At 43.4% G+C, this 21,535-nt stretch overlaps 2 protein-coding genes across 5 annotated transcripts; one reads left to right on the forward strand and one right to left on the reverse strand.

The window, feature by feature from the left end:
• Positions 1-479: 479 nt before the first annotated feature.
• On the reverse strand, positions 480-21,419 carry Ubr3 (Ubr3 ubiquitin ligase). 3 transcript variants are annotated; one of them, XM_032440641.2, is made up of 12 exons: positions 21,238-21,419; positions 19,584-20,572; positions 16,149-16,885; positions 15,701-15,929; positions 15,218-15,630; positions 14,993-15,151; positions 5,337-8,195; positions 3,978-4,401; positions 2,969-3,906; positions 2,377-2,508; positions 2,174-2,313; positions 480-2,107 (listed from the first exon to the last, which is right to left on the reverse strand). In XM_032440641.2, the coding sequence occupies exons 2-12, from the start codon at positions 20,233-20,235 to the stop codon at positions 1,990-1,992; spliced, it is 6,801 nt and encodes a 2,266-aa protein (XP_032296532.1). In that variant the 5' UTR covers positions 20,236-20,572; positions 21,238-21,419; the 3' UTR covers positions 480-1,989. The 3 variants fall into 3 exon arrangements, with proteins under 3 accessions (XP_032296532.1, XP_070067255.1, XP_032296530.1); XM_070211154.1 differs by having other exon boundaries at positions 21,219-21,419; XM_032440639.2 differs by having other exon boundaries at positions 20,822-21,419.
• On the forward strand, positions 8,731-14,391 carry orion. Of its 2 annotated transcripts, none has more exons than XM_002057058.4 (5): positions 8,731-9,239; positions 9,305-9,631; positions 12,644-13,362; positions 13,448-13,837; positions 13,902-14,391. In XM_002057058.4, the coding sequence occupies exons 1-5, from the start codon at positions 8,946-8,948 to the stop codon at positions 14,194-14,196; spliced, it is 2,025 nt and encodes a 674-aa protein (XP_002057094.2). In that variant the 5' UTR covers positions 8,731-8,945; the 3' UTR covers positions 14,197-14,391. The 2 variants fall into 2 exon arrangements, with proteins under 2 accessions (XP_002057094.2, XP_015025667.1); XM_015170181.3 differs by lacking the exons at positions 8,731-9,239; positions 9,305-9,631 and adding exons at positions 11,020-11,869; positions 11,943-12,107.
• Positions 21,420-21,535: the final 116 nt, after the last annotated feature.

Raw genomic sequence — 21,535 nt, forward strand, 5'->3', positions numbered from 1 at the left:
TATATATATATATATGTATTAATCTCTTTAAATATTGAAATTTGGATATCTAATATTTACAATTAAATTGCGCCATTGAAATTTGAAAAAAACAACAACAAAAAAACTGCTAATTACTTTTAACATACTGCAAGAATCACAAAACAAAAATAAAACAAATCTTGTTTTTAACATTTAATTTTTGTTTGCTTTTGTTTTGTTTTTTTTTTATGTTGTCAATTTTTGATTAAAGCATAAATATACACATATAATTATAATATTATTTTTCTCAATTGCTTCGCCACAAGACGAATTGACAATTCAGACAAACCGCTAGCTTAATTCTAGTATTGAGATTCCAAACAGGAATTTATCCAAAAAAAAAAAAAAAACATATTACAAAAAAAAAAACCGCTTGAGCAGTGAGTGCCCCTAATTGTTAATTTATTTTCCGGCTTGTTTGTGACCTGCCCAAATCTCTCTAGCTCTAGCTGACTAACGCCATGGAATCAGACAATTTGAGTTGATTTTGTTGTTCTTTTTTTTTTTTTAGTATTAGTTATGTTTTTATACAGTTGTACATTAAACAATATTAGCTTGCAATGATTAAAAACTAATAACAAATTCACAAACATTTTTTGTTTTTTTTTTTTTTCACAATTGATTTGCTTGGCGTATTTTTGCCATATATTTTTATATTTTTTTGCTGTTTAATTGTTTTTATTATTATTATACTTTATTCTTTTTATTTTAGCGCTCGTTCATGTCTCTCGCCTCTTTCACTGCCCGCGTTCTTTACTAATTTTCTATGCAATTCTCACAATACGCTTTTCGTTTAACATTTTGTGTGGAATTTTTTTTAGCTTTTGCTTGATTACTGTAAATGTTGCATATGTTGCTTGGTAAATATTCATATATATTTATATATATTTATATATATATATATATATATATATATATATATGTGTGTGTGTGTGTTATATATATATATATTTAATTTCGTTAACTATATGAATTCATTTTTCGTTTTCGTTTTTTACATGCACAAACTCATGAGGCCAAGGGTTCTGATTGTGTGTGTGTATGTGTGTGCTTGTGTGTGTATGTGTGTGTGTGTGCTTGTATGTGTGTGTGTGCTTGTGTGTATGTGTACGGGTGTGTGTGTTTGTTAGTACAGCTTAAATAATTCTAGCCAAATATCAAGACTTATGTATATATATATATATCATATATAGATATAGATTGGGGGAGAGGAAGTAAGGGGGGAGGGGTAGAGTTTAGAGCAAAAGACGCGGCGAGGAGTTGTTTCAACAATATTTATAAGTCGTACAGGTTAAATATTTCAGAAAGTTCGTGTGTTTATAGAGTATATACGTATAATAATAATAGTTAGTTATTGTGTTTTTTGTGTTTTTGCTTTTTTAGATAGGGGCATACTACAATATATATATATAGATATATATATATATGTATATTAATATATATATATTTATGAATGCGACTTAATATCAGTTTCTCGCTCGACCTAATCTATACATATATATATATATATGTATATATATATATGCATATATAACTATATATAGTTATGTTTATGTTAAATATGACTCGTTATAACTACAATCAGCTGCACTTGCCGCTCATCACGCCATGCATATGTATGTATATATATATACACATATATGTTCATTATCATAGTCAATCATAGCTGGATGTGGCATGCAACTTGTAATTTGTTGTGTTTAGCGGCCAAAAGAGTTGGGTGTGTGTGTGTGTGTGTGTGTGTTGTTATAGGAGCTGGTAAGAGACCAGGTTTGCAGTTTTTGACTTGGCCCAATTGCAGAATTCGCATCGTTTCGTTTTGCAGTTGGTTTCGATTCGGTTTTGGGTTCGGGTTTTTATATTATATATATATAATTTTTGTTTTGTTTTGTATTGTTTTGTATCGGGCAAATGTGCTCAGATCTGGCCAACCAGCTCCTGTATGCTGCGCAATAGATCTTCCATGTTTCACAAGAGATCACGATGGAACACCCACGTGTGCTTTGTGTGTGCAAATTTATGTGACAGCCACTGTGACTCCAGCAAATTGAAGCGATCCTGACTCAGATAAAGCGGCTTGCCGCGTCTGCAATTTAATAAATTGTAAACAATTAGAGTAATGAGTATTTGCAAATGTTGAGCGCGTACGTACTTGAGATCCCGATCCTCCTCATCGAAATCATCCAGATATAGTGAGCCCCAGAGGCAGGCGCGTCGCCCCCTAATGACAATTATATAGGTCGAGGTGACAACCAGAAAGATGCCAATGCCACCGCCGCAGGACAATGTGTGCTGTGTAAAACAGAAAATGTTTAATTAATGCATTCAATTATACGCCTGGCAATTGACACTCACCCGCACTGCCTCACAGCATTCCTTTTCGGCACAGCAATTCTGCTTGAGGCACACAATTGTGCCGCACAGCAGACAAATCGAGCTCTCCTTGGGCACCTTGTAGCAGTTGAGGCATGGACGCTCATGATAGTACTGTTTACATAAATGAAAACAATTCAATTGTTACTCTAGCTTAATTGATATCAAAACTGTTTAAAAAATATGCATATATTTCTCTTAACAGCTGTCTGCTATGCTAACGCACTGTTATTAACATTATTAGCAACAACATGCCTCCAAAAAGGTAACAGAGTGAAGAGCTGTAAATAACATTTTAAGGCCTCTGCCAAAATCGTTCTGAGATATACAGAAAATCAAAAATTTGGGCTTTACATATGTTTAAAATATAAGCTTGTGATATTAAAGGCATTACAAAAAGTTCCAGCACAAAGCGGACAACTGTTTACATAACATTACCAAACAACAGCGCGATAACATAGGCAAACGATAGCCGTTCACATTTCTAGGCACAACATAGTGTTAATATAGCATTAAGGGAGCTGCACATTAACATGAAGGCTTTATATATGAGAGAGCGACATTATGAACTCACCGTAAAGAGACGCTCGTATTCGCGCGGCAGCTCCAGCAGACGCGGCTGCTGCCACAACGAGTGCTGATTCATGAGTATCAACTCGCGCACCGTATCCGACGGCGGATGAACGTCCATTAACTGTTTGCACCAAAATTGTGGCAACGTTTGCTCCGTGCCGGGTATAAAGCAGAGGCCCTTGGATGCATTAAAACAATCCCAGTCCATTGAATCTGTGACCAATTCCAAATAATAAACCAGACGCACAAATTCCAAACCGGGCGCTGATATTTCCGGCATCTCGTGCCTATACAAATGCTGACGCAGCAGCGCCGCAATTCGCAAAAATGGTAAACAAAGCGATTGTAGCTGCAGTTCCATCGACTTCAGATTAACCTCCGCCGTTGGGCGGTTGCTGCTGCCTCCAGCAGTTGTTGTTGCTGTTGCCTCCTTTCCTGTTGCTGCTTCTGCTGCTGTTCCTGCTGCTGCGGCTGCTGCTGCGGCTGTTGTTGATGTTGTTGTTGTGCTGCTGCTGCTGTTGCTGCTATTGCTGGCACTGGCGCTGGTGCTGGGTATGCTGTCACGTCGCAGATGCGACAGGCGATTCGTTTGATTCAAAACCAAAGCCATGGCCTTGCCCAGCTCCGCGCAGCTCTTCAGCGGCCCAAACCGTGCGGCGCTGCTCCGGCGATTGCCACTGCCACTGCTGCTGCTGCTGCTGCTGCCGCTGCTGCTGCTGCTGCTGCTGGTCGCTGTTGCATTTGCAGTTGCTTGTGTCGAGGAGGAGGCGGAGGCGGAGGAGGAACTTGTGGCGGCTGCTTCGGACTTGCTGCTGCTGCTGCTGCTGTAGTTGGCCAAAATGTGATCGCACTCGAAATCGGTGAGCGTTACGCACAATTGCACAACAATCTGATAGTAGAGCAGATTGTACATGACCTTTACCATGCAGGTGAAATAATCTGTAACGAACACGTAGATGATCTTATTAACATCAATTGAAATTTATTTTTATTTTCTTGTTTGAACTTACCCTGATCGAGATGCAGCGGCGCGAGCAATATAAATTTGAGCAGCAACGCAATGGGATCCGCCAGCAGACTAGGTATTACCTCCCGGCAATGTGTGGGCAATGGCTCCGTATCGCGCACCGGCATCCCGGCCAGCGACGCCCAACTGCTCCACAGTGGCCACTCGACGAGGACACGTACGTGCACGGACAGCACATGCAGCAGGGGAACAATGCAGTCCCGCTTCGGCTTGTAGCGTGTGGCATTCGATGAGCACAGTGAGCCGCCACGCTGTATGATCTCTGCCTCCAGATTCGTCCGGGCTATTGAAGTCACAAATATGAACAGCTTCCGGAACGTTATTTTTGTCGATTTGACCTTCCGCTGCGCTATGTTGGTCATCACCTCCATGGCGTGACCCATGGCCTCTGTGAGTTTCGTGGGTTGCTACAAAACATACAATTATCAATTAGCTAGTATTCAATATTAAAGTGAAGTAAACTCTGTCATCGTTTGCTACAAGACAACTTGCATATTTACGACACATTCATACACACATTCATACATTCATATGTGCACACATGCACACACAAACGCGCAAAGGCACACACGCACATATATACATGCATACACATACATACATACATACATACATACATACATACATACATACATACATACATACATATATACATACATACATACATACATACATACATACATACGCACATACATACATACATACATACATACATACATACATACATACGCACATACATACGCACATGCATACGCACATACATACGCACATACATACGCACATACATACGCACATACATACGCACATACATACGCACATACATACGAACAAACATACACCCGCACATGCACATGCACATACACTCACATATATACACAAAAACACACACACACAAAAAAAACACTTACTAGTCAATGCACGAAAAGCTGCGTGGCTTACTTGAACTTTTGAGAATCGAGGAGTAGAGCTGTGTTATTTGTACGTTAATTTTAAATTTGCAAGGCAGAGGGAATTTAACTTGGGTTTGTCTTTTTTATAATAAAACATAAATGCATTCACACATGCATTCATTTTAAACATACGTACATACAAACATACATACATACAAGCATACACACATACACACACATGCACATACTCATTAATACATACAATACAATACGCTGAAGTAAACATACAACATACATGCATGCATGCAGATGTGCATTTACGTACATACATGCATACATGCAGATGTGCTCATTACATACATACATGTAGACACACATTTACGCATATAGACACAAAAATACAAGCGAAATTGGAATTTTATAAAGCTGATCCATTTCATATTTGCACTCACCGGTATCGTTTCGTTCTCCTTAATCAGATCCGTGAGATCGGCGACAAGCTGTTCGAACGGCTGATTACCGGAACGGACCAGATGCATGGGCCTGTCCAGCTGCGGACTAAGGGGCAGCACGGAATTGGATAGCTGTCGACAGACAGGACAATAGAATTCGCCACGATCCTGCACGGGCTGCCGCTGGGTTGTATAGAGCGTCTTGAGGTACGCCTCCAGGCAGCTGAGATGGACATGATGGCCGCAAGACTGCACATGAACGCCGTTGTCGTAGGCCATATTATTGGACAGATACCAGGACTCGTCGCCAAACTTGAGGCCAAGCAGTTCGGTGCGCCGAGCAAATTCGCTGGCCAGTCGCGTTGTGTGCGCCAGACGCTCCTTGTCCGCATCGTTTAGGGGGAGTGGCAGACGCTCGGCAATTCGCCGACGGTGTCCGACAATGCCGCTGGACTCGACGAGGACGACGAGACCGATGGGATTTGTTTCGGTGCTGGCCGTTGTGCAATTGCAAATGATGCAATCGTATTCCTTTTCGCGCGGCTGCTCCTCATACATGGAATCCTCGTCCTCATCCTCCAAGCCAAAGTCCAAATTGTTGGCCGCCGCTGCAGCCGATTGCATAAACTGTTTCTGTTTATTAGCAAAATCCTGCATCATTTTCTGTTGGCGTTCGCGCGCCTTCTTCCGTCGCTCCTCCTTCTCCTTGGTTTCGCGTGCGCGCGCCTCCGCCTGTTTCTCGCGCTGATTGGGCCAGAGCCGTGCCCGTATGTCATCGATGCTCTGCGCGCACTGCTCATCCCTCGTGGCAATCTTGCGCAACAGATTACCAATAAAGAATGGTCCGTCGCCAATCCGCGAACTGGACACATGTATATGCTTGTAGTTGTAGTTGCCATAGCTGTGGCCACGCTCGGCCAGCGCTGTGCTTGTCGAGGTGCTCGCCTCATTGCAGTCAACATCCATGGGAGATGCGGCGCCGGCGGCCATTGTGTTGCCGCCATCGCTGAGCGAAAAGCTGTCCAAATTGCCGCTTAGCTGTGAGTGCAGCTTGAGCAGCAGCGACAATATGCTCTCGTCCATGTGCAGCTCATCCTTGTTGCCGGCACCGCCGATGGCAATGTCAACGGTGCGTTTGCGTGCACCGCTCGGATCGTAGCTCATGCGACCGCCGGGTCCAACAACTCCGCCGCTTAGCGCATTCGATGGCACCACGTCCATGTTGCTGCTGGGCACCGCAACCGGCAGACGCACCCGCTGGAAGGGCAACAGCATGCCGCTGCCCGTGGGCGTTGTGGGTGAGAACATTTCATTGGTTGTGCTAGCGGAGCCAGTGCGCGGCTCCCTATCTCGATCGCGTTCGCGATCCCGATCCCGGTCGCGATCATCGATCGTTGTCGTCTCTGCGAGCAGGAGATCACGTCTTATGGCCACTTCCATGCCGCTCTCGGGCAGCGTTATCTGTTGCAATGGGAAATGATGAAAATCTTGTGCTGCCGGACTCATGTCCATGGCCGTATCATGGCCATCATCATTGCCATCCGGCTGGAGGAGGACAACGCCCGTTTCGGCAACCACCGACAAATCTGGGACCAAGGCCACCTCCATTCTCATGCTGCGCGAGATGGCATTATTTCGCTGCTGTTGAGTGCGCGCCACGCTCATCGCACCCGATGTCTCGTCGAGATCGTCCAGTCCGTAGGTGTCGCCAATCATGCGCATCGCCTCTGTATCGACATCAAAGTCCAGATCCGAGAAGAAGGAATTGGAGCGATAACTGGATGTGGTCACTTGTGGATCCCGCGATTTTAGCGACACTTTGTTCACAACATGCCTCAGATTACAGCTAAGATTATCTGTGGGATAGCAATGGAAGAGCTTGGGCGGCTCACGCCTGTTCCCGCCATAATAATAGCCGGACTTATGCTGGGGCTCGCACTCGACCATGGCAACGGGCGAGGCTGAGGCACCGCCTGGAAATGCCCCAGATGATGACCCAGCAGCAGCATTCATATCACTGCTCGTCTCAACGGCAATCTCGAGCAGGAATACAGCTAAAGCTAGCAGATGCTCGGATACATCGCGCGTATGCACCGCCCGAAAGAATATCGAGAGTATTGTTGAGTGGAAGAGGCGAGAGTTCAGTATGCGACAAGGATCCGTAAACGAGCTGCCCACCGGCAGTGGCAGGCGAAACGGTGGCCATAGATTGCCGCTGGCTGGCATTTTATCCTTGGACTTGACATAGTTGGTGAAACGATCTAGCGACGATTGAAAGTCCCGACGATGGACAGCACGCAACAGTACGTGCAATGGATCATAATATTCCTCCCACACCTCATCGATGGGCGTGAACAGGCCCTGTTCGAGATTTTCTGAACCGCTGGATGGTGCCTTGTACACGGATAGCTTCTTAAGGAACGTCTCGAAATTCTTGGTATGCACATTGCCCGAACGTTCCGGCATCAGTTCGAGCAGTTGCGAGTGCGTCTTATTTTCGGTGGCCAGCAGGGCGCTAATCTCAATGATGCACTGGGTAGCCTCATCGTTGCCCAAATTGGTGCGACTTGTCACCAGCGTGGCCAGGAATGTGAGAAAACCCTCCAGCATGGATGATTGCTCTGGTTTCTGTGGTTGCTTCAGGGGCGCCGTTTCCAGCCATTGGCCCACATCGAACAGTTCAATTGTGTTCTGCAGAAAGAAATATTGCGACAAGTTTGTTGCGCAGATTTGCAGAAAGAATAGATCCATATCGGCCATGGAATTGCAAAAGTTCGCCTGTATGTAGGTCATGGCTTGTCCCTTTATTTGCAGACCATTGCGCACCCATTTGCCGGCGAGAATTTCGTAGAAAAAGCTCTACAAAAAATATATATGAAAAAATTTAATAAATTAGCAAAGTTTTTTTTTTTCTATATTAAAAAGATGTTGCCAATTAGTTATCGATAAATTGCGCCGCATTACATAAATTTTTAACACAGTGGCAGCACTGCCATAGCTCATAGGTATATTTACATAGAAAATGTCCAAACGATATAATTCGCATATATACGAACAGTTAAACAAAACCAAAAAATCAAATTTGAATACTTAAAATGAGCGCGAGGGAACTGTGGCGTTTACCACCACATATTTTCAGTTATCGATAAAAAAAAAGCGCGCGCAGTTGGTTGTGTTTTTTGAAAGTACATTTTCAACACAGTGGCAGCATCGCAACCGACACATACGCATGTATGTTGATGTGTGCTCACTCGCACTTATGCTTTGACCTGCGCTGGTGGCATTATACTGTAAAAATAACAACAAAACAAAGAGAAACTGTCTTCAGCCAAAAGAAGTAACACAATAAAACCTAATAAACAGCGAGAGCAGCCATCAGACCGAGGCACAGATACAAGCGAGCACGCTCAAACCGCTAGACGACGCCGCTGACGTCTCTGCCGCCATTCGCATTTTGATTTTCAACTGGCGCGGTTGCGTTGCGTTGCGCTGCGTTTGCATTCGCTGTCTGTTGCTGTTGCTGTTGCTGTTGTCGTTGCTGTTGCTTGTTCTTGTGTCAGAGTTTCTCGTTGGTGTTTGCAAACAACAAAAACGCACGCTAGTGGAAAAATGCAGCTGCTGCATACACAAAAAAAATGGGCAACGCTGTCGGTACCGTTGTTACTGCTGCTGCTGCTGCTGATCGGTGGTCAGCCAGCACCGACGGCGGCGCTTATCGAAGATGTGCTGGATATCATACATGTTGTCAAGGAGGTGACCACCGGTGTGCTAAAGGCCTGGGAAATTGTGCAATCATCGCCATTGGCGGCTAGCATTGAATTCCCACTCATGCGCGAAAAACAGCGCAAAGTGCTGCAGCGCCTGAAGATGGTCAGCCAGCAAATTGACGAGACGGAGGCACAGGTGGGCAACAGTATATAACGTATCCTTACACACATACTTAACATACAAGTTTGCATTTATTTCAGCACGCACAATATGTGGCGCTGGCCATTGAGTCCGTGAACAAATTCATTAGCCACAATGTACCGTTAATGACCAAAATGAACGATATTTCGGACACGATGAATCGCATTTCGTCACGCTATCAGCAAATGCAAAGCTATGAGGCGCACAAGGATAAACTAGAGATGAGCACACTGATCACATTTGCCGAGTGGACCGTATCGCCAAATGCTCATTCGGTGCATCATCTCATGGATCGACTGCATTTAACCCTTCTGGGCAATGGCAACGATGAGAAGTTAAACTCATCATCCAGCAATTTGCTAACCCAACTGGCGTCAAACTATGAGGTAACTTAAACGATGCAAATTCCAATCAAAAAATCTTGTGCATGCAATTTGACTTCCTATATGGAATGGAATGAATGAATGAATGAATGAATCATCGCATTGAGTTGGTTTAGTTAGTTAGTTAGTGTTGTTGTTGCCGCCGATAAAACGTTCCCAGAAGTGCTCTCAATTGAACCCGACTTTCCGGTCTCGCCGTTAAACGTTTCTTGCCCCTTTTGCCTTTGTACTTATTATTTTTTCGCCAATGGGGCAACCCCAAAAGAAAGTCCATGTTTAAAACTGCGTCGGCGTCGGCGTCGCATCGATATACAATATGTATTACTCATCGCTAGCGGAGACAACGGAATGTAATGGGACGGACGGCGGACACAAAAGCAGAGCCGAAAGATGAGCCACACTTACGCATACACGCATATGCATACGTACACACACACACATACGCAAATACAAGCGCACGCATGCGAATTAGCAGCGATTTTAAAATTTAATTTAATCAATGTTAAAGGTGCTGCTAAAATATCAATCCTTTCATATTTGCAAACGCTGCCTACACACCAAACAGACATACATACATATACATAGATATATATATATATGTAAGCGACTATTTACATACGCATACTGAGGTCAAAGGTCTTCTTGATTGTAAACATTGCGCACAAGCAGTCAAAAAACAAACAAGAACAAAACGAGTTGTTTGAACCATAGAGCAATGCAGGTATATGCTGCCCCCAACAATGCTGGGGCATGTCATTTTTGTCCCCCCCTTTTAAGTGCATGTCATGGTGGTGGCATAGCACGCACACGAGAGAGTCCGCGTATTTGTGAGAGTAAACGAGCCGAAAAAAGTGAGAGGGAGTCCGAGAGAGCGCAGAGACAGGTTAGCTCAATTTATACAGCTGATTTCGATACAAAAAAAAAATATGTCTGTGACGTCATGTTTATCGATATTAAGCCAAAGGTGGCAGGTGTATACAGCTGATCGTGCCTAGCTATGCGCCTCACACTGTGTGTGCCAAATACGGACAGACTTCGCGCTCACTCACACTCAAAACTGTGTACAAAAGTGCATTCGTGTGGGTAGAGCACAGCCACATTCAGTTTGCTTAAGCTGCTCCACGCCTGGCCACACAGTAAGAAAAGAAAAAAAAAAAAACAGCTGAGTTAGCGATTTGCTACGAGCGCAAGCGACATCGTCGAAAATGAGCACGAGACACAAGAACCATATAATACGAGAAAAAGAAAAAAAAAAAACGCTCGAAAGCGGCTCAAGGGAGAGAACACAACGAACGGGAGTATTTTCTGATTCTGATTTGTGTACGAGTACGAGTCGCACACACACACACACAGAGACGCACACACATACAACACATATTTCACAAAAGCCAGCAGAGCGGCCGAAAGCAGCAAACAGTAGCAGAACAACCAGCAACAGCAGCGTCACAAAGCTAAAAGCGTCCAATAACAAATTAAAATAAATCGCAAAATTAAATAATGCAAGCATTTCGAAACAGCCGAATAAAACTAAATTGAAATTTACACTCAACAAATTGCATTGCGTGTGTGCGAACGAGAGGAAGCGAACAAATATATTAAAAAAAAAAAAAAAACTACATATGTACATATGTATGCACTAAAAACTGAGTGAGGCAGTCTTTGTTTAAAAAAGGCTGGCAACGCTGAATTCTTGTTCGTTTTGCCATACTTCAAAAGGCAAGCGCGCGGTACAAGTGGTAAAAGTTGTTAGTGAATTAGCTATCACAAAAAAAGAAGAAGAAAAAAAAAAAACGAAACAAGCAAAAATATTCCTGGAACTCCCCAAAGTAGCGAACATCTACTGCGCAAAACATGGCGCGCAAGAGCAACAACAAAAGCCCAATGTCAGCGATAATAATGTTGTTGTTGTTGTTGCCGCTGCTCTTGATTGCTGCTGTCGCCGTCGCTGCTGCGCAGTCAACTTATGTGCATCGCACGCCCATCATCGAGGTGGATGCCCTGCGTAACGAGTATCTTAGCTTGGAGCGTTCGCTATGGCAATACCTGCAGAAAACGGCCAATAGCCTAAACAATAGAGAAACACAGCTGCGCAAGGTGTACGATTTGCATCGCAGCTTTATCAATAAACGGCAAATGGGTCGCATATTTGACAGCAAAAAATACGATGTAATGCATCATTACGAGTGGATGATGCTGGAGTCTCAATTGTCAAATCTGAACCGTCTTTTTGACTTCTATAAGGTATATATTACCAAAGAACCGACAGCAGCCGGAAATCAAAGTATATAATATATAAACATCTAATTCTTATCAGAACACTCTAATGAGCCCAATCACAAGCACTGGACTGGATGAACGCGCCGTATTGGATCTAGCCGAGGAGGTGTTGCGCAATGATACATCATTTTCAATGTCGCAAATATTTCAGGAAATCGAGCACATTATGGTCAAGCAAACGCTTTACTACAGGGCAATGGTGGTTCGTTTAATTGCATTTGCCAAATGGTTTGCGTGAGATTGTGAGAATGGGACATTACAGCAATTATTTAAGCTCGCTCTCTCCTTCACTCTCTCTCTCTGTCTGCCTTGCATGTTTGTGTTGGCTTATCAGACTGCCGTTTGTTTTTGTTTGCAACCCCCCCACCCAACTCGATATAACGACACAACGGAAATGGAACGTTGGTGTTTGTATTTTCGTAGAATACAAATAAGAGAGAGGGAAAGTGTGCAAAACAGTTGCTGCGCTCAGATTTATGAAGCAGCTCTTTAACTGGAACGTATGGCAGGTCATAACTGTAATTGAGATGTTCCATCGATAACATTGCATGCATATCAGCAGGAGTTAGAGTGAAAACGAAAGAGATAGCGAAAGCTATATTTGTTCTTAGTAGAATGTATGGCAGCTCAGGTGTGATATCGATTGCACGTAACTAAAAACCGTTTCTCTTAAAGTTTCCTGCAATTATTTATATTTATACACATTTCTAATGGTTTTTTTTTTTCGCGCATTTCCAGGTATCGGCAGACGAAATGTGCAGCACAAGACAATCGGCACAACAATTTGTGTATTCACTATACACTGACGTTGCACTAACGGAACTGAAGGGCTACACCATGATGGAGTTCTCCTGGATGATGCTGCGTGTCTACGGCCGTGGCAATTACTCACAGGAAGCGGAACTGATGCGACGCGACTACGAGAGGCGCACAGAGCGCACACTGAAATTACTTAAGGAGGTGATGCGACGTGCCGATCGCATTGTCTGGCGCTGTGATCCCGACAAGCATGTACCGCAAGTTACCTACGATGAGGTGACACGCCTGCTGCAGGGCTACATTGAGAACGAGGTGGATCTAAATTCAGATGAGACCTGCCGTGAGACGTGCGCATTTTATCAGTCTACACGCAGCGAGGGCTGCTTCAAGAATCTATATTGCTCACGGCAGCCGAAGTGTACGGGCAAACTGTATGGCTGTCAGTTTGTTGACTCCGATATGTGGGTGTGCCCGGCACCATTGAGCAGCACACGTCGCTACGAGTATATCGAGTACGAGAATGGACGTGTGCTTGGGCAGCGCAAGAACTGTGTTCGTGGCACCACCAAAGTGGACAGCTGGTGGCGCTATCTGTTATGGCATTGCAGCTACTGCTTCTGTCTGTGCGATGAGCAGGGCCTGAAATCAGATCGTTTCTTTAATCTACGCGAATCCGTTTCGGATGTCAAGCAGAACAAGTGAGTGCACAAAAGTCAGAGGAGTTCAAGTAAAACGATATATTTTATGCCCTTCTTTTTTTTTTTTTTTTTTTTTTTTGTACAGAGTAATCACGGGTTTGCGTTTTTTGAAGAAGAATCGCATATTCCATCTTCAGATACAGGAGGGTCAGCTGTTGCCACGCGGCGCCATCAATGAATCGACACTGTCATGGAAGCCCGTCGATGAGTACAAAATCTTTGATAGAAATGTGGCCAAAGGCATCGACTATCATACATTGAGCTATGAAAGCCGTTCCATCGATTTGGATGATATTATGAAAACGGATGACAATAGCTTTGTGGTCACGGGCGTGCGTTTTCGAGTCTTGGGCGCCCATCTGAATCTAGAGGCACGTCTCAGTGAGTTTGATTTCAAGAAGGGCGAACTTATCCAACCAGAGGTGAACAGCGTTTGGCAATCGAATGACAATACCGATGTTAGCGGTGAACGCAGGTAGGAGAACATACGTTCACACATACGTAAAACGCAAAAACCTTTATTTAAATCTTTTTCGCAGACAAAAGCTGCTCCTCTACAATGCTGATGTGCCCACACGCACGGTGGTCACCTCTTTGCCGCTGTCCAAGCACAATCAGTACATTGACTTCGTCAATTCGGGCATGGACAAGGATGCAGCGCAGAGCACTGTACCGTTTCTGGATATACAGGATGTGGTTTCTCAACCGCCAGTGCCGCTAGCCGGCATTGGCATCTATTATAAGGGTCGTCCCGGCTATGGAGGCTTTTTAGCGCCCAAAATCATTACCTATGATTTTACGCCACACGTCCAGCTGCCAAAGAGCATTAACTAGGTGGCCTGGCCTGGTTTTCGGCATGGACATCTCAAGATAATATAATAGCTTTCTATATGTAGGCGTACATCTAATTTCTTCTTATCGATATTAAATACAAAAAACCAGCACATTTTTGTGACGAACAAAACTTCAAAAGAATAATTTGAAAAAAAAAAAAGAAATACTTTAATTGAAAAATTAGCCATAAAGAAACGCGTTACCTATCGGAATACACAAATATACATAGACACAAATATGTATATTTAAAAAAAGAATAAAAGAAAACGTTTTAAACCCAAACAATTGTTTTTTCTTCAGTTAGACAAAGCATAAACAACATCAAGACACGCCTCAGCTGTTAATCAAATAAACAACAACGGTTGCCTACGAAATCTCTAAGAAATTGTAAGAAAAACAATAAGAAAACAATAATGCAGCAGCTAGCTTTAGGGATACCGACGCCTATGATACCCTAACTGACAATTATATGTAATCCAAATCTAAAGCTCTATTAAAAGGTTAAGCTCTTGCTGGTAGTCCAATATTGGCAACAGGTTGCTCAAGTGGGCAGCAATGAAAACAACGTTCCATTAAAATATCAATAAAACAAACATCAGACCCAATTTTTCTATGAGAGCTATACATATATGCTACAGACCGATGTTGATAAGACTTTTGTCATATTGTGAGCCTATCGAATACCGTATCTTGGAAAACAAATTCAATTGTGCACACAAAAACTCAATGACAGCTTTATAAAAAGGACATCCTATTCAGTTGACTTTGATATAATTATTAGTGGCTGTGAACTCACCTGCACACGCAGCGGATGTATCATAAGCAGGGGCAAAATGTCTGGACGCGAGGGCAGCACATCGCTCAGGCTGATGCCCATTTTGGTTACCGCTTGACAGACAAAGGCGGCCAGGTAGCGATGCAACGGGAAATGAAATGAGGCCTGCATCATTTCCTCCTGTAAAACAGAAATTGCAATTAGCATTTGACAGGGTAGAAATGTGTTGTATAAAGATTATTGTACCAGTGACAATTTGGGCTCCCTGAAGTAGATGGAGTCGAGCCACTCGTGCAGCGTCGTCACGCAATAGTTGATGATCTTTTTGGCTAGATGTGCATGTGTGCCATCCTGCAGATGGGATATAATGGACCACATGGGATACGCGCTGGCCTCCAGTTCGCATGAGAATGCCGCATAGTAGCTATTCGGTTCGAATTCCACATGCGAGGCTGTTTCGCGCACATTCACATTCATGCCCTGCAGCATTTGCAGAAACTGAAACCACATATCGATGAGATTATCATCCCGTAGAAAGACCAGCGCCACCGACTCATGCGACAGCACATTATTAAAGTCCGACACAAGTGGCCAATAGCAGTGATCCTTCATCACCTGACGCGTGCAGTCGATCACAAAGTGAAAATTCTTTGTGGGATCTGCAAATGAATTGATCAAAAATTATAGTAGTTCACAGATGGGAAATTGGCATGAATTATGGCCACCTACCATGCAGCGTATTCTGTATGAGTATCTTGGACATCATCAGTTTTAAACTGATAATCATCACATGCAGCAGCGACAGTTCGTTGACCATTTTTAAGGCCAAACTCTCATTGGAGAAGAGCTGAACGCTCATATGGACGACACGGTTGCTGAGCGTGTCCGGATCGCGGGACATTTCCAGCACCGATGGAATGCGGCTGTAGTGCATCACAAATGTGCGCGTCAGATGCTCCTGATAATTAAAACATAAATTTTCAATAACAATATGAAATTTTAAATTTAACGTTCCTGCATTTAGTAACATTATGTTGCAATACAATCAATATCGGCGATATAAATACTATCGATATTTATAGCAATCAGTGTTGTCCGTTTAACTTTTTGAAAACATTTCTAAATTTATTTTGGCAACACTGATTGGCTTTGGGTATATTTTGTTAGCGCCACTTACCTTGTAGTCCTGATCGGGCAACATGTTTAGCAGAAAACAAACCAGCGTCTGCGGAAACTCAAATTTGAATGTCCAAAATATAAATTCCTCGAGCAGTGTGGTATGCACCAGTTTCTTGCCCAGCGCCGGCAAATCGCGGTATTCATCGGGCGGTTCGGGATTCGGAAAACGATTGACCGCATCCTCATATTTTTCGCGATTGGCCTTGAGAAAGCGACCATTGCGCGTATCCTGGCAGGGTGTCTCCATAAAATATGAGTAGACATCTGTATTGATTAGCGTGCGCGTCATCACTTTGCGCATTATTTCGCCCATATTGTTCAAATCGATTAGCATATTGGCGAATGCCTCGCACGAATATGAGGTGACGGCATGCGCCTGCAATGAGGCATCGCTATGCTCACGAAAATGCTGCAGCAAACGGAACAGCAATTTTGGCATTATAGCCTCGGCAACGGCCAACAAATTGTTGGGCACTGGATCCCGATTGACCCGATTATTAATGCCGTGATCACTGCAGAAGCCCTCCGCCTTCATAACCGATGTATCACCGCAATCGCAGGCGCCGCCCGCCTGTGACAAGAACATGTTAAAGTCATGGTTGGTGTGATTGCCCTTCTTGAAGCAATCGCGACATATGGACATGCATGGCGAAATGCCGCAGGTGCGACAGCGATACGCCACCACATGGGGCACCCAGACCAGGCCGCACTTAGCGTGGTTATCATAGCTGCGTACTGCAAAAGATATTGAATAATAAAAGCTTTTATTAGCAATTTTTGGTGTTGGGTTTTCGGTTTCACTGCTGCATTAGCATATTGCACGTTATCGATATCAATCGATTGGCTAAGATATCGATATGTTAAAGTGCTGCAATATGCTATCGATTAGAGTAAGCCAAGGGATAATGAGAAGCGCGAGAGTAGCTTTTCAAAATAATTTAAAATTTCAATTTTGGTATTCTTATTCTCACGAAGGCGTGTCATTTCTTAACTAGAATTGAATTGAATGATTTCTGATTACATCTTAATGGACGTAAGCGATATTAATATGTATGAAAAGCTCCTAAAATACATCATATTCAACTTAAATGTTTTTTAATTAAATGGTTCATAGTACTGGAATTTCTTTTATAACCACAATGATCGACATTTAGTAAAATGTACATCAAAAATGATTTGTGGAAAATTGTAATTTCTCGAATTCCCGATTTCCTAGCCCCAAACTAAAGCCGAGCAATATTGCATTGCAATATGAATTGATAAATTCAAAAATAGAAAATACGTATAGAAATGTTCATTAATCAGCGGTTTATACATGCGGTTTACGGATCGTAACAATGCACCGCACCGCGTTGAGGTTCGGCTGGTGAAGCCTGTTTTTCCTGCTGGTGTGACTCATTTTAAATAATTTCAAATGAATATTTATTGACAGTACTGCCAAACTAACTAATTTTACATTATTTCCAATTATTAAAAAAAAAGTGTTTTTTAAGCACAAAATATGGTTATTCTTTTCTCAATAGAAATGGTTTTTGTTTTTTCGAAATTTGGCAACACTGGCCACGATACCAATTCATATTGCTAGCTGGGCGCGATCAGCGTACCCCACCCAGAGACGCGAAAGCGTTCGTTGTTGTTGATACGGTCGTTTTATTGATTTGATTAAATTCCAAAAATAAATATGATGCACTCATTGCTGCTGGCATATTTAATGTTTTGCTTGGTTGCGTGACTTGTCTTTGACGTTTGGTTTTGCCTGGGCCTCGGCGAAAAGGTCAACCTTATGCGGAAGGAAAACCATTGAAAGCGGCAGAACTAACAACAACAAAAATAACATCAAGAACAGTTAACGCATTGAAACAGTAAAGTTGATTGACAATTTTGTGAATTGGTCTGGCAATGGCGATCGACAAGCTGCCATGCAACTCTGCGTGTGTTTCTCTCCCACTTGCTTGTCCCGTGTCCCCAACCGTTGTCATGCTGAGCACAGAATTGTTTTTTTTTTTTTGGGTTTTTTTTTTTGACAACGTTCGATGCAACGGCCATTTGACGATTTTCTGTTTCGTTCATCAACGAATTGAATGAGCAAATTCAATGCGCATGCATATGTGTACGTGTTGTATGTGTGCAAGCAACAACAATAACGGTCAACAAGCAATTGCAAGGCCCAAAAGAAAATAAATAAATAAAATAAACTAAACTAAAAGTAGAACAAGAGCGAGCGAGCAAAATGTATGCAGATTGCACCGTGGTGCCAAAGCCGGCATTTGTAATGTAAATTTGGTTATATGCGATTTTTTATGGAGCTTTCGCTGTGTATCGTGTGCTGCTGGCACTGTGCATGAAACATGGCGTGTCAACAATTGTCAAATCAACAACAATGACGGTCAATAAACTTTTCCCAGTGTACCATCGGGCATGTGTGTGTACAGAGATGTTAGCGACTCGCTCTCTGTGTATGTGTGTGTGTGTGTTTGTGTGTGTTTCCATGGCACTGGCACGTAGCGTTTTCATTTGCAATTTTGCAATTGTTTGAAATGATTTCTTTTTTGCACATACAGATACACACACACACGCACGCACACACACACAAGCAATCAAATGTATGTAGCTTGCTTGCTAAATTAAAGCAAAAATAATGTAAAAAGAGAGCAAAGCAGCGCTCTCTCTTTCCGCCGCCTGTGACAAGGGTGGTCACTCAGTCGCATTTTTTCACAAACACAAACACACACACACACACCCATGCATATGGGCACAGACGCAGCTGCGTTTATTTGGACTGATGCTGCGGAAACATTACGCAAGGCAAACCGAACAACAGCTGACAGGCACAAGGTGCAACAGCTAGCCATGCGCGTGTGTGCGTGTTACAAATGGGACATCGTCCATTTGGTTGCTGACAATGTGCGCAACGCATGCTGCCTGGCACAACAACGCACCAATGTAAATAGATAATATGCCATATTTAATTTGTGCTAAATGGGCTTAACTTAACGAATGCGACTGATTCTCTGTGTGCGTGTGTGTGAGTTTGATTAGGCGCTGTCTCTATGTAGCTTAAGTGTTTATATGTTTGTTGTTTTTTGTTACCATGGCGTTGCACTGTCACGCTGCTTGCACCTTGCTCTTACTTGCGTGCCATATACCATGCCCTACAACCATTTCACACAAACACACACACACACACACGCGCGCGCACACACACACAGCGAGCGCACAGGTATGCACAGCAATACACACACGCACACATAGCGAATTTCAGGGGCAACGACTTGCGCGATCAGCTGCTTAGCCCTGGCGCTAACGATACAAATATCGCTATGCGACTTATCGATAAATTGAATCATTCGAAATTTGACAACATTGTTTTATACGATCTTGCCTGCCTGTCTGTTTATCTGTAACGGTGTATCACTTTGTTTTGGGTACTCACCAATTTTGACAAACTCCTTGGGTGTGCGACCGCCAGCAATAAGCCAGCGTATCCATTCAATATTATCGGGATTATCAATGGGCGTTCCGGGATTAAAAAGTGTATCCATAATGGAATCCAAATCGGGCGTTGGACTGCCACGGCAGCATTCCGTATTAATTAGCGCGGCCACCTCCTTGCGGCTGCGCAATATAAACGATGAGGTGCCGAAAAAGAAGCTTGGCTTGGCACCCGTATTCCCAGCCCCGGCATCGTTGAGCTCCTCCTCATTCGTCTGGCCACCGCCTCCTCCTCCTCCACCTCCTCCGCCACCACCGCCGACGCTGCTGCTGCTGCTGCCGCGTGCGGTGCTACTTTGTGTGTCCCAATCATGAAATGGCGAATTGCCGGCTGTGCCAGCTTCTACGGTAGCATTGCGTGCTGTGCGCGATGCAGCATCTCCGCCGCTGGCAGCGCTGCTTGTGCTGCTGCTGCTGCTGCTACTGCTGCTGGCCACATTCGCCAGCTGAAATTGCTGCGGATATGCCTCGAGCTCATCCAATTCGATGCGATCGCGATTGCCCGCCCGTCGTCTGTTCTCCGGCTGCTGCCCATCGTCGTCATCATCATCGATACTTATATCAGCATTGGATATGTTGTCATCTTCATCCATGCTGCTATATAGTTATGTGTTATTGATATCGCTGACGTCGTTGTCCGACCTGCTGCTATCGCCTATCGCTATCGCTATGTGATATTCTTGCCTTTGGCTCAAAAGGCAGACGACTGCAAATGCCGCTGCCGCTGCTGCTGCCGCTGCTGCTGCTTCTGTTTCTGCTTTGCTTTGCTTTGCTTTGCACGTCTCAGCTCAGAGTTTAAATTGCCTTTTAGCGTCTTGTTCGTCGTTGTCTCTCGTCTTGCGTTTGCTTGTTTCAAACAAGTTTTCTTTTTTGGTTCTTCTTCTTATGCTGCTGCTGCTGTTGCTGCTGCTGCTGCTGCCTCGTTTTACACTGCGGGATTTTTGAGTTTGGCTTGAAAATTGCCAAAATGAAACAAAAAAAAAAACAAAAAAAAAAAAACACTGCTGCCTAGCGCTTCAAAGGTTTTTGTTTATATATATATATAAATATATATATTTAATGTATGTAAAAGAAATTTGAAAATTTTTGGTGCAACGGCTGCACACTCGGATTACGAAAAAAAAAAATACAAAACAAACACACACGGAAAATTTAACAGCACCAAAACACTTGACTCACTATTGCTTAGCTTTTTTTTAGCCGCTTCTCACATCTCGCTCCGGTTCTGCTTCAGCTTCTGTTTTCGGTTTCTGCCTCTTGACGTTGCTTGCCCGACCTACTATTATCTATGAACATCCTATGAGAGCTTATGCGCTGCTTTGGCAGGAGAAACACGAACACATTGTGCATATATATATATATATATATATGTATATGTGTGTATATATATTGAACGTAGGTCGGACTGCCACTTAACAATTTGCACGATGTTTTATCGAGTTTGCAAATTTCTTATTCACACACATGCTTACTACACAAACACACACACACGACGCACACACGCACACACACGGACGCACACGCACACACAAATATATGTATATAACCAAATATATTATTCGTGCAATGAACTTGCCAATTACAATATCAGTTACTTTTGCTCGTTGACTTTAGCTCGTGCTTTATATTTCATTCGTATTTGTATTTTCGCTTTTGTGCCCACAAACGTGCTTGATTTCGTCGGATTTCGCTTGCTCTTGTGTGTTGAAATTACACAGTCTCTGTATATGTGAATTTTATCTCTGCAATGCTATGTGGTTCTTGTAAAACTGCCAGTCACAGCGATGCGTTGGCACGCACAAGAAGAAGAGCGCAACAATGTTGCTAGTAATCGATAAGCAGTGTGGCATTAAGGTATCGAACAGCTGTTATGATTTCCTTTTTTCTTTTTTA

The sequence above is a fragment of the Drosophila virilis genome, chromosome X (assembly GCF_030788295.1).
Source record: "Drosophila virilis strain 15010-1051.87 chromosome X, Dvir_AGI_RSII-ME, whole genome shotgun sequence".
NCBI classification, from domain to species: Eukaryota; Metazoa; Arthropoda; class Insecta; order Diptera; family Drosophilidae; genus Drosophila; species Drosophila virilis.

Excerpts from the sequence above, each read along its gene's own strand:
- Ubr3 (XM_032440641.2), bottom strand. The coding sequence starts at position 20,235 with ATGGATGAAGATGACAACATATCCAATGCTGATATAAGTATCGATGAT. Across the intron at positions 2,509-2,968 it reads AATACGAGCGTCTCTTTACG|TACTATCATGAGCGTCCATG; the intron begins GTGAGTTCATAA and ends TTATGTAAACAG. Across the intron at positions 2,108-2,173 it reads GAGGAGGATCGGGATCTCAA|ACGCGGCAAGCCGCTTTATC; the intron begins GTACGTACGCGC and ends ATTAAATTGCAG.
- orion (XM_002057058.4), top strand. The coding sequence starts at position 8,946 with ATGCAGCTGCTGCATACACAAAAAAAATGGGCAACGCTGTCGGTACCG. Across the intron at positions 9,632-12,643 it reads AACTGGCGTCAAACTATGAG|GTATCGGCAGACGAAATGTG; the intron begins GTAACTTAAACG and ends GCGCATTTCCAG. Across the intron at positions 13,363-13,447 it reads TCGGATGTCAAGCAGAACAA|AGTAATCACGGGTTTGCGTT; the intron begins GTGAGTGCACAA and ends TTTTTTGTACAG.